This window comes from Lissotriton vulgaris, chromosome 6 (assembly GCF_964263255.1).
Source record: "Lissotriton vulgaris chromosome 6, aLisVul1.2, whole genome shotgun sequence".
NCBI lineage: Eukaryota > Metazoa > Chordata > Amphibia > Caudata > Salamandridae > Lissotriton > Lissotriton vulgaris.
The window spans coordinates 966725628-966738529 of record NC_141694.1 but is presented as its reverse complement, the minus strand read 5'-3'; the positions used below and the strand labels follow the sequence as shown (position 1 = coordinate 966738529).

At 47.2% G+C, this 12902-nt stretch overlaps 1 protein-coding gene across 7 annotated transcripts in view; it reads left to right on the top strand.

Annotated features, from left to right (window-relative positions):
- The window catches only part of LAMA2 (laminin subunit alpha 2), a 3858378-nt gene that overhangs the window by 2967134 nt on the left and 878342 nt on the right, over nt 1-12902 (top strand). For all 7 annotated transcript variants that reach the window (XM_086927001.1, XM_086926997.1, XM_086927002.1 and 4 more), the window contains one exon: nt 10433-10549. In XM_086927001.1, the coding sequence (XP_086783127.1) occupies nt 10433-10549 (117 nt within the window). The remainder of the gene's footprint in view (nt 1-10432; nt 10550-12902) is intronic.

Below are 12902 nucleotides of genomic sequence, written 5' to 3'. Positions count from 1 at the left end.
ATAAGATGGCGGCTCGAGTTAGCGATTGAGCTTTCTAGCACCAAATTCCGTTCCTCGTGCTATTCTCATGACGCACCCGGCGCACGCCGCGTTTCACTGGGCATAATAATAATAATAATAATAAGGGAAATTTATAAAGCGCCTGGTTACGCACAGATGGAGTGTCCCCGCGCTGTGGCGAGTGAAATCAGCAGAGTCGCACCGCAAGGTCAGCAAGGTCAGCCCGGCTTACTGCGTGTAGAGGTGGGTTTTTAACTTCTTCTTGAAGCCAAGTTCAGATGGCTTCAGGCGAAGGTCCAGTGGCAAGGCATTCCAGCTTTTCGCGGCCAGGTATCTAAAAGACCTACCTCCCATGCGTGCCTTTTTTATCCTGGGGACCTTTAGTAGCCCCACGCAGGAGGACCGCAGAGCGCGCGCTCTCGCGTACTGGGTGATCAAACCCTGAAGCGGAGCTGGTGCCTTACCACCCAAGATGCAGTGGCATGTGCAAAGGGCCTTAAACTCGACCCTGCTCCTTACTGGGAGCCAGTGAAGTGCCTGAAGGGCTGCCTTGGATCCTGATCTCTTGGGGAATTTCAGACTCAGGCGAGCCACTGCATTCTGCAGCACCTGGAGGCGGTTGATAGCCTTACCGGTGTCTCCCAGATAAAGCAGATTGCCATAGCGCGATGTGACGAGGGCATGCACCAGCGTCCTGCGGGCAAACGTGGGGAGAAGATCTAATACCTTCCGCAGGCTTTTTAGGACACTGAAGCAGACCCCCACCACACGGCCTATCTGAGGTCCAAAAGACAGATCCGCGTCAAACCACACTCCCAGGTTTCTGGCTTCTTGACAGGGTGTAGGGACCTCCCCTAGACATGATGGCCACCATGCCGATGACCAAACAGACGGGCTCCCCCCCACCACGAGCACCTCAGTCTTGCTGCCATTTAGCTTAAGACAGTTGGTGGACATCCAGGTAGCCAGTTCCTGCATGCAGGCCCTGAATCTGTCCACCGCAAGATCGGGCGCGCGCGAAAAGGAGATGACCAACTGCATGTCATCGGCATAGGACACTATGTGCAGACCATGGCTTTCAGCGATGGGCGCCACCGGGGAGACATAGAGATTAAATAGGGTTGGGCTCAGGGATGAGCCCCGAGGCACGCCCTGGCCCAAGCCAATGTCCCTAGAGTAACAGTCTCCCTAGCGAACCTGAAAGCCTCTCCCTGTCAGGAAGGACTGGATCCATTCAAGTGCAGATCCTGATATCCCACCGTCATTCAGACACTGAAGCAAGGTGGTGTGAGCTACAGTGTCGAATGCTGCACTTAGATCCAGTAGGATGAGAGCCATAGTCTGGCCTTCATCCACCCCCTGACGTAAGGTCTCCACTGCCATCAGAAGCGCTGATTCAGTCGAGTGGCGGGGACGGAAACCAAACTGGGTCTCGTGCAGGAGGGCAGCCTCTTCCACGAAATCCATCAGTTGTGTGTTTACCGTTTTCTCCGCCACTTTAGCCATGTAGGGTAAGAGGGAGATTGGCCGGAGGTTCTCCAATTTTTCGAAGCTGATGTTAGGCTTCTTTTGAAGAGGTAGCACCACCGCCTGTTTCCAATCTCTGGGCACAGTCTTGATCCTGAAGGAGACGTCCAAAAGATGTCTAATGTACGGTTCCAACACTGGCAAGCTGTCGGCTAGCCGTTTAGGCGTGGTGGGGTCCCGAGGGGAGCCTGATTTAACTGACCCACAGATCTTCAAGAAAATCTCCGGGGATGGGGTGACGAAGTTGGTCAGGATGTGTCGATCCCCCCATTCCCTCGGGGATTCCACAAACTCCGACCCTGCGATAGAATGGCTAGGGAAGGCCGAGTATATTTTTGATACTTTTTTGGTAAAGAAGTCCGCAATCCTATTACAGGATTCCACTGAACAATCATCTGGTGCAGTGGAGGGCATCCCACCCAAAAGAGTTTTGTATAGCAAAAACAGTTCCTTCGTGGAATTCCCAGCTTCCATAATCCTAGTGGCATAGTATGCCGCTTTGGACTTCCTAATTAGCCCATGATAGGCGCGCCTCTCAGTTAGATAGATCTCCTTGGCATCCGTGGAAAAAGCCCCTCGCCACTGCCTTTCAGCCCGCTTCAGTGCTGCTTTAGCGACTCGAAGCTCGTCACTGTACCACGGGCTGTTTTTTGAGTGCGGCCACCCAATTTTGCAAGGGAAAGTGGGGCCGTGCAGTCAAGTGCCTTGGTGATGCGTTTACAGAGGTTGATATTAGCTGTATCCACGTCATCCCCCCCGGGGCTCCCCCCTCTAATAAGTGCCGCACTAAACTTAGCCTGGGAGAAGGTGGGCCATCTCCGCCTAGGGTGGTACAGTGGCGCTGGCTCCGGTAATCTAACCCCCGGGATGCGTATGGAAAAAGGTATCAGGTGATGGTCCGACCAGGGAATAGGAATGGGAGTCAGGGCGTCTACTTCCCCCCCAGTTGATGAATATGGGGTCTAGCAGGTGGCCCAGCTGGTGAGTGGGGCCACTTACTAACTGATTCAACTGAAGGGCCCCCAACGCCTGGCAGAAGTCCATTGCTGCTTTGTCCATGGAGTCATCCAGGTGCATGTTGAGGCCCCCCAGTACCATGATGATGGAAGCGGGACTAGAGAGGCTTATATAGACTCCCGGCGGCATGGATCCATGTATCTTCACGGCGCCGGAAGGTACAACGGATCCAGCGACAGCTGACCTTGATGAAGTGAGTGCGTGTGGGGGGCACAATTTCACCACTGGGGTTGTAGAGCGGGTTGGACGGACGTCACGCTCTTACCTGGTGGAGATAGAAGGCATTTCCCTTTGACCTCCTATTGAGCTGGGGGATCTCTGGCCTTTCAGCCTTATCAAGGCACCTTTTTCTTTTGCTTTACCGCTCTTGCCTATTCACCAGGAGGCCATAACAATAGGCCTCCCTGTGGTCCTCTTGTGATGCTGTAGGGATTTCGGGTCTCCCAGCCTCATGGAGACATCTTTTACTTTACCTCAATTTGCCTACTGACCAGGAGGCCGACCTATTTGGGGAATTTGTTTGCAATTAGATAACTATCATTCCCGCATGATTTACGTAAATAAGTGACCTGACGTGTTTTCCTCTTATCTATCTTAATGTCCCCGCAGAGTGTGACAATAGGGAGCTGTCTTCCCTTCCCCCAGTTCAAGTTTCACATTAAAAGGAACTCAGTAATACTGACCGAGTGTATGGTCATGTGCATTTCTCCTAGCACAGATGCCTGTTTTTAATCTAAATGGGTTGAGTGCGCCCACACAGTAATCACTAAGTGTGATGGGGTCGTGTGAAACCAATTTGAATGTTCTTTTTATGTATGAGCATATCACTGGGAGCACTGCACTGGTTTATTTCAAAATTGTTTCTATTGACTTTTATCCCAGGTTCCCCACAGAAATCATTCCAACATATTTAGTCTGGAGAATTCACTGAGAAGGGTTCCTACCCTCTACCCCTGGGTCAAGGAGGTAGGGCTAGAACCCAAGGGATCTTTATTGGTGAATCCTGATGAAAGCTGGGATATTTTGAATTGTTTCTGGCTGAAACATGTCGACATTTTCGCAGGGTGGAGGGGTAGGAGACTCATAATAGCCTCCATAACACCATCCACTGGATTGAGGATATCCTGTGTCCACTCATAACTACTTTTTCTGCACCTTTATTCACTTGTGATCCCTTTTTGTGTTTATTATTTTGTTCTGTGGTGTACTGTCTTCCCCTCCCTATTGTTCCACCACCAGCATTGGCTTGCGCGGAGGTGTGTTAGCAGCCCTATGATGAAGCATGACACAGCTTACTGTGTGTGAGGGCAGTTTTTAAACCTTTAGTTGTTTTCCAAACTCTGGATCACGGCGATTCTAAACACCTTGTCTCTCATCTTTTTGTGTTTATTATGTCTTTACTGGAGGTCGAAGTTGGACTCTAATTCCTCCTACCCCTTCTTCGTTCTGTGTGGTTAAAACAAGTTGAGACATTAGCGCCTTCTAATGCCAAAAACGAAAGGCCTGATTACGATGTCAGGCGGACCCCCACTGACAGGCCATCAGTAGCGGTTCGCCCAACAGACAGACAATCGGACCGATCACTGGATTACAATGCAGTCAGTCAGACACACGAGTCAGGAGGAAGGACTGCCGCCTCTGAGAGGATCATTCGATCCCGATGAGGCAGTGGTCGAAATCGTACTCCTGTCTAGAGGCATTGCCGAGGCAGCGGCTGCCATTGGGATTACTATGTCCCTTTCTGACAGCCTTATGAAGAGGCGGTCACAAAGGGGCTTTGGGGGCCCCAAACGGGGCCCCTGTCTCTTGTGGGCCACTGGAAAGTGTCCAGGGGGCACATGTATTGCCCCATGCACATCCATACACTGCGTGCCATGCATTACGTGAAGCATGGTACACCAGTGCTTTAAATGGGCCGGTACTCACCGGTACTGAGTACCGGCACTTCTAAATTTTCGGCCCTTGAGTACCGGAACTTTTTCTTTGTCAAAAGAGAGTACCGGTACTCATGGGGCAAGCTAAGTGATATTGGCATTTACAAAAAAAAAAGAAGAGCAATACAGCTGAGAACGAGCATGTCTGTTTTCCTGAAGCACTCTAATCGAGTGCTAATCTCCCCTTTCAATGTCTAATTGTGCCGCGGCCCTTAGGCATTTATTCAGAGTTGGCAGGAAGTTGGGAGGGGGCAGACTCACACTGTGATGCCTGCGGCAGTGTCCCCCTGGTAGTGATGACCCTGAGATAATCTGCTAAATGGCACCGCTGTCTGAGAGCCGTGCCTGTTGTGCCTTTTAAAGACACGCAGCACCTGCTCTCAGACTCACGCTGTGTGGGACACAAACTTTACAATTTCAAAGCTGCCTCCGTTTGCAAACATGGGTCACTTTCCTGGTGCTCGGGCATATTTTCTCTTCCAGTTCGACCATGTCAGTATGCACCTGAGCTGGTAACAGCCAGGCTTCTTTGTTAGAGACAGGCTCTCTCTCTCTCTCTCCTGAATTTGCTGGCTACTGGGGCACTTTGAAGGGCTGGCCTTCACAGATAATGAACTAGCTCAACTCTTTATGCTGACTGGTGGCCTGGCCCATCAGAGCACAGAGGGTGATGATGGTGTGTGGCACGGTGTCTGCAACCATGTGATCAAAACAAACCGGGCCCAGGTTTGTGACTGTACCCATGGCAACCTTCCACCTCTGCTTGACCCCGAGCTCTCCGACTGCCTCTGGGCACTGTAGTGGGGATCACGCTGGATGTAACCTGCTTTGCTGTCAAGCGACTCCAGCAATGAATGCCAAAGCAAAGCGGCACTGGTAATGTGCGACATTGCATTTCAGTGGGGTGATGCGGGGGGAAAGGAACTGAAATGCGTTAACCTAATCTATGATGTGTGGGCTGTCTGTCTATGCTTGCTGCACTTTCTTCGTATGTTAGAGGGAATGGGTGGGCTCTAGATCTGTAGGAGGCTAGGTTATGAAGTCCTAGGGCTACTGGCATTAATGTCACTTTCCCGTTTAGTTGCAAGAGGCACAGCACAGCAGGAACTTTAAGGGGAGAGAGATCAAAGTGAGGGGGTTAGGGAAGAGAGGGGAGTGAGACTGGATGGATGGACAGAAGGGAGGAAGGGAACTGGACTGGTTTGAGCATTTGTGCCAGGGTTGCTTTTGATCCTCAGCCTAGCCCTAGTAGGTGGGTTCTCTTTTAATGCCTGGGAGGTGTATAAAAGAGCTGTATTTATGCAAGCAGTGGGTACTTTATGCAGACCAGGATTTAAGAAAAATGTATTTGTGCAGATGAGGCCAGGGATGGAACGGGAACTGTATGAATGTAGATGGGAGCTGTATTTAAGCAGGTGAAGGGAAGCTGTTCTCCTGTTTGAGAAAAACTATGGAGATGTATGTATGCTCGTGAAGAACTGAATGAAGCAGGTGAGGGGCTATGTGAGATGTGTCTATGTAGGTGAGGGTTTGCAGGAATCCCCCAGGACAGGGGCTAAAAAGGCAGGAAGGGTCGTGATCAGGAGGTGACAGTCCGAACATCGGCCTCAGTAAGGTTGCATTTCCATGGAAAAATTTAAGAACTTTGATCTAAGACAAACTTGAGAAATGTGTATTAAGAGATGACTGTTAAAAACAATGACATACAAAAAAATGCTGTTGTGTGCTTCCCAGAAGGGTATTCGAAAATGAATGTCCATTAAGACAAAACATGGACTTAAAATATAATTTGTAGGTGAAAGCACAGCGAGTTGCGTTTGCCGTTTAATAAACAGCAGTGGATTAAAGCCATAATTCTCAGGTATAATGCAAAACATGTAAATTGCAGAAGTGACTTATGTGTAAAAGAAGAGTTGACCAGCATTCAAAGAAAAATCTGCATGTTTTCCAACTTGTAAAACTGGGCCATAAACACTGCACAAATATGTTCATTGGTGAATTTGAGAAATGTTTAGATTTGACAGTTAATGAAAAAGCGCGAGAACTCGACAAGCTCGCACTTAGGGCCCTGCCCCCTGGATCCCCGCCACACCCCCATTGTCTGTCCAGTAGCCGGTTGGCTACTGGACATGAAGTCCTTCCGGGGCAACTTATGACGCACTTCCGACGGGATTCCACTGGTAGGGAGGGCAGGGCCAGGATGAGCTATTTAACCCCAGGTACACTTCTGCGCGCCCTCTTTTTCCCGCCCTGGACACGTCTGGTTCGCCCTGGATCCCATGGGATCCAGGGCGAACCAGACGAGCTGCTCGTAATGCCCCTTAACTGGGCACTTTGTGTAGTCTGTGTGGGTCTGATTTTATTAGAGAAAACCACATGATCTACCCGACAGGTCACTTCTCAGGGCTTTGGCCTCTTTCTGCGTGGTCGGTGGAATTGAATTTCACAGAATTTCGTCAAACTTTACTTCCCTGTTATGAGGAATAAAAAAATAAAAATTCACCCGGTGCTAGTGCGGTGGCATGTCAGGTTCAAGAATTATGGATTTCAAGCAAAGGAAACATAATGGCCGATTTGTGACACAGTGAGGCAAGGTACTTCCCTCTGAATTCACAATCGAGGCCTCTGTGCAGAGACTGGAGACAGCAAGAACATATTCTATACGTGTAAAGTCCGCCTAGCCCTCCATGCATTAGTAGTATTGTGCATGGGCTCAGGTGAGCCTTGTGGGTGCAGTGACCAGAGCCTGCTGATCCCAGGTGCCGCTGCGCCTACGTCACCAAGGGGAGCACATGCCCTAAGGAGCTCATATGTGTCAGTACCCCACCACTCTGGGATGTCATCTGTGGGATGGAGTTTGCAAATTACACTGCAATGCCTTCCTCTGCTGTATTAATGCGGTAAAGAGAAATCAAAGTTGCAGCAGAGCATTCCTTTCGAATTGGCAGATGATAAGATAGTTCAGTGGACTAATGCAACCAAAGCAGAGATCTTTGTGTCACCTGAAAGTCTTATGTTCGAATTTCAATGGGTCCACTCTGCCTTTTACCCTGCTGAGCTCAACAAAATGAATAATATTCAGTTGGGTAACACCTGTTATCAGCTCCTAGAGTCTAGGTAAACGATAGAGTTTACTACAGAAGTGTCACAATTATTCTTAATGAAGGATGTTCTTTCATGTGTGCTTGTTACACAAGTAGGCATGTCCCCACATGCAAAATGTTTGCCTGGGAAGGGGTGCATATGCTAATGTGGCCTTGCAACCTATTTTCTGAACTTCCAAGTGTTCTTTGGGAATCTGTGTGTGGTCAAAATGAACCTATACGCAGGGACACTGGAATTATGCGGTAGGGGATGGCTACATTATGTGGCAGGGTTGAGTTAATTATGCAGCTAGATACAGCATATTATTAGGCATAATGCGGCACATTTTGAGATAGTGTTACTTTATTATTTTTGTCATATTAAACTTCTTAACAGTCTGGGCATTGGTTGCACCGCCTTAGTACCAATTTAACACCCAAATAGAGCAATGAGCAACAGAAAGGTGGCCAGTCAAACTTTGCAAACCGCCTTTCACTGCGCGGCAACACATGTCGATGCAATTTTGGTAACTTTTGAACCGTATGCGCTAGAAACATCCTTTTAGTTAAAATCTGCAGATTATGCAGCAGAGTATGAATTATGTGGCACATGTGTCAAATCTACAATTATGCGTAAAATGCCACTGCTGCACAATCACATAATACCAGTGGCCCTGCCTATAAGGAGAAGGATTTTGTGAGTCGGGACCAATGTTTCTCTATGTGTAAAAAACAGAGGCTGCCTTCTTGTTTGTCATCTTGTGACCTGAAACCATTGAGGGTGTTATAGAACCATGAAACATCACTTTGAGACCAAGTTTGGTTTATAGTGTAAGCTTAAAATTCACTGTACTGGAGAGAGCAGAGGTCTTCATCTTCTCTAAAAGGCTAAGCAACAGAATTTGTACCTCCTCTCCATCACTTCACTATCCTGTTCTCTGCGCACCCAGTACATAGGATTTTAAAAGCATTATTTTCAAAACAGGACTGATTTCTCTGTGATCATCTGATCCAAACCACCCATTGTCACTTCTTTTGTGTTACAGCATTACTACTACCTATTTTAATGGTCCTCAACTCTCAAGGCCTCAGAAGGATAAAAAGCTGAGTTCGACTTGCTGAGATTTGAACTTGTGAACTGTAGATCGCAGGACATATCAGAAACAAATGCTGAACATGTTTAGCCTTTTCATTTAGCATCAGGGATACAACATTATATGAATATAATCTGCACACACATATGTCTATTTTAGATTCTTCCTGAAAGCACACGGAGTGCTACAGCGAACAGCATCCACATGTGTTGTATTTACATTAACCTGATCTGTAGTCTCTGTCATGCTTTCCATGCTTTGCAGGACAACAAGTTTCAAGAAGAAACAAACACTATCCTATTCCTCCTCTGATGTGTCCCCGTAATTGAATATCCTGAAAATCTTCCATGAAGCTGTACTACTGGACTTATGTTTGAAACAGAGGGACCGATTTATCAATGAATTGCATTGCTCTTGAATCATGCTAGATGTTGCAAGGGCAACACAGTACTAAAGTTAGATTTACCAAGCACCAGAAGGCCACCTTACATGGCCATGTGTTACTTTGTAAAAGACAAGAGGGTTAACCATAGTTAAACCTTTCCAAAATATGTTAAGGAAAATGTCTTGTGCAAGTCATATGTGATCTAGGTGTTGCACCATGAGAAGCTCACTTTAATAATAAATGCACTGTTTTGTATGTATAAGGGAAATGGAATAATCAAAATATACCTGAAATTATTTTGTATCATTATGCAAATCTGCACACCAATTAAATCTCAATTACATTAAGTGTGTGCCCCTGGATGGATCCCTTTGGACTGCCAATAGCCCCGCCCCCTAGCCCCGCCCCAAACCCCGCCCCCTAACCACACCAAGCCCCGCCCCCTCGCTAACATCTCAATTTGTTGAGTACCTGCACTTATTTTTTTCCATTTAAAGCACTGTGGTACACAGTAGATGGATGTGCACAAAGTGCTAATTTACACTGCCACTTGTGCTGCAGCCTTTTTCCCTGGTCCCCTGCACAAGCCGCAGTTTAAAAGAGCAATTTATGATTGACACCACAGCGGTTATAGCGTAATTGGGTGGTCGGACCGCTGACTTCTTGCCCGACAGTCTCCTAACGCCGCAACAGCGGACGGCGGAACGACCGCCCGATATCGGAACCGGGTACTTAGTTCTGTGAAAGATATTATGCTGTTTTATAAGCGTACCTTTGTATACATGTAAAGCTCAGCATTTACAACTGTCCATCAAATTTGTTCCAGAGATCACAGCAATTATTGTACATAAATTATTTCACTTTTTTTTTAAAAAAACACTTCAGTGGGTGCCCAGCGCTAAAGATGTCCCAAGTTGGCAGTCACAATTGCTGCACGCTGTTGAAGTACACATGGTAGGCAGATCATGATCTCTCTCTCTCTGTCTCTGCTAAAGTACAGAAAGAAGGCCTGGGCCTATTTTCAATTAAACCATGCTATCTACAACAGAGGCACCATTTCAGGGTGGTGCAGGAGCTGCAGGTAGCGCAGCTTGGAAACAGAGAAGTAACCCTTTCTCACGCCTTCAAAATTAGAGCTGACCCAATTTCGTAAGACTCAGCCATAAAAGCTTTAAAAAATCAATATTCCAAAATGAAAATCGAGAAATCATTTGGACGTTCTCACAGCTTCTATACATTTCTGAAGTAAACAATTCATACATTTAGACTTTTTTTCAGACATTCTTTGGAGTACAATGTCAAGATATTTTTGCTATAATATTAAGATTATGTAAAAATGTGATAGTTATATCAATTCATCAATATCTGATTCACTTATGTTTGTCCTTAAAGAAGCGGAAACAGGCGGCAGAAGGAATCCGGCTTATGGCTGAGAATACCCTGAAAGATGGACAGAACATCCTAGCAGACCTCAACCATCTAGCAGACAATATCAACTCAGGATCCTATGTAAGTACAATTCTAAAGTAACATCTCTTTATTCTTATCTGGCTATGTTTGCGTTGTGTGAAAACCAGCGGTGAACATTATTGTCTATGAAGGTTTCTCCTTGAATCAGCAGCCAGAGGTGTGTGGAGCACACAGGGAAGGTTTGCAGTATTTAAAGGCAGTGGCGGCTGGTAACATTTGAAAGTGGTATGGCGTAAAAGTTATCGATGTGAGTTGCATCGCGAGCAAAGCGAGTGAGCGCAACTGTCATGAGGGAGGTTCGGGGTGGTTCTCCACCCGAGAAAATGTTGAAAAAAATAGTGGAAAAATCATGCTTTTTAAAGCTATTCTGATGAAGCAAGCCTATTTATAAAGCAATTGTGATATTGTAGACCCATGAAAAATCCTCCATATCTTGCAGAATTGAAATTGTTTAGTTACTGTAGTGTGCACATTTTACAGTGCAATAAGCATGTTTTTTAATTATCTTACCTACAGTCATGGTTGGAAACAACGTCAAAGCTGCAGGACATGAGAGAACCATCCCTTCTTGTTTGCATTTGAATGAAAAAAAATGTTTGTTCAGGGGATAGAAACCTCCACCTCTTGCTGAAACAGTGACAGTGCTAACATTTTGTGACTAGTCGTGTCACTGCTAACGCAGTAGGTGCCTGTTTGAATGAACATCTGGTCCTCATGACACACTTCAAAGGTACGTGTCTCACAGATAAGAAAAAAAACGTAGTTAAAGCACACTTAACTAAAGGAAATCAATGTTGACTATAGACAATGTCCTAAGAGAAGGCACTGTAAGGTTATTACCACCACAATAACCGCACCCCATTCCTTCTGTATTCCATCTTGAAAACAAACAACTTCAGTTTCTTTTTTAATTGGTTCACAGAGACCTTTAAGAAATAGCCCTATGCGCCACAAACTAGCCCCTTGATGAACGGCCCTGATTTGAAGAGCAGGTAGGGAACACCCACCACGCTCAAGAGAGATTGGTCCCGGCCTCTTCACTAACACACATTCAGAGGCCCTAGTTCAGGGTCCTTCAAGCTGGGGGGCAGCCTCCCATAGGGGGCCTCAATTGATCTGAGGGGGGTGCCAGGATCTGGTCAACTGAAGCATTATACAGATAGTGCTTTGTTTTCAGCAGTAAGCTGTTCTGTATTGGGCCATCAGTAACATATGTTGTCATTTATATCCTGGCTGGGAGAATGTGTCAAAAGAGAAGGGACTCCAAATATTCTTCAAAATCCCACCCCATTTCTAATATTCACACTGTGGATACTTGTATATGTTAGTAAGGCATGCCTGACCAGAATTGTATGTTTGGTAATCATGTTTTTGATTGCATTTTATATTAAGGGAACTTAACTACAATATTTAAATATCTAGAGATATTTAAACATGGCCAGTTTGATAGAATAAATTTGAAACATTTTGAGGGGGGGGGGGGGTTTCACTGGGGGGCATGGCATTAAAAAGTTTGAAGATAACGGCCCTAGTCTGAGGAACACCAGCAGAGACCTGTGGAAAGAAACACACGGGTCGAATGAACTCGTTCCACAGACCAGGAATACTGAGAACTTGCAGATCTGCACACAATTCATAGATGAGGTACCAGGGCTGAAAATACTGAAAGAAATATTGGGTCCTTGGTAACCCCTAGCCATGCTCACATGTTGAGACCCTTGCAGAGAGCTCAGAATGATCATTTCGATTTCTTGCGTGCGCTCATAACCAGGCGAACAGAAAGATGCAGGTGTGTTGTGGTATGTCGCAGACATAAGGCATTCTCGCAGAGGCAGCCCCAACGGGGGCATAGGAGGCCGGCGCCATAATCAGCGCTGTGCCCCGCACACAGAACCGGTTTTCTTTGGCGACAAAAAAGAGCCCCAGAGCGGGAAGACACCCCCCCCCAGAGCCGACAGAGCGGCACCAACCCCCCCCGGCCAATGGGGGCCTCCGCGCCATATGAATGGCCCAATGGGGAGACAACCCTGGGCCAGGGCGAAGGACACCGGAGGGGGATATAAGCCTGCTCCTATCTTCAGGAGCAGGGGAGCAGCACAGTGTCGGGAAGAGAACTTTTGATGAAGCTTTTGGAAGCGGAGCAGCGGGGGTAACCACTTCCCACAAAGGCCAGCGGACGCCATGCTGTGAATCTAATGAGTCCTGGGGCAAGAGCGCGTCCAACCTACCGAGTGCAGGACTCAACCAGCAAGCAGGGGAACCCGTGCACCAAAGACAAGTACCAGCACAACCGGGTCACGCAAAAGGCGTCCCCGGGAATCCCGGACCATAAGCGAGATCAGATCGGCGGCAGAAGCGCGACGGAGCCAGATGGTTTTTTTTTTCACTGCAG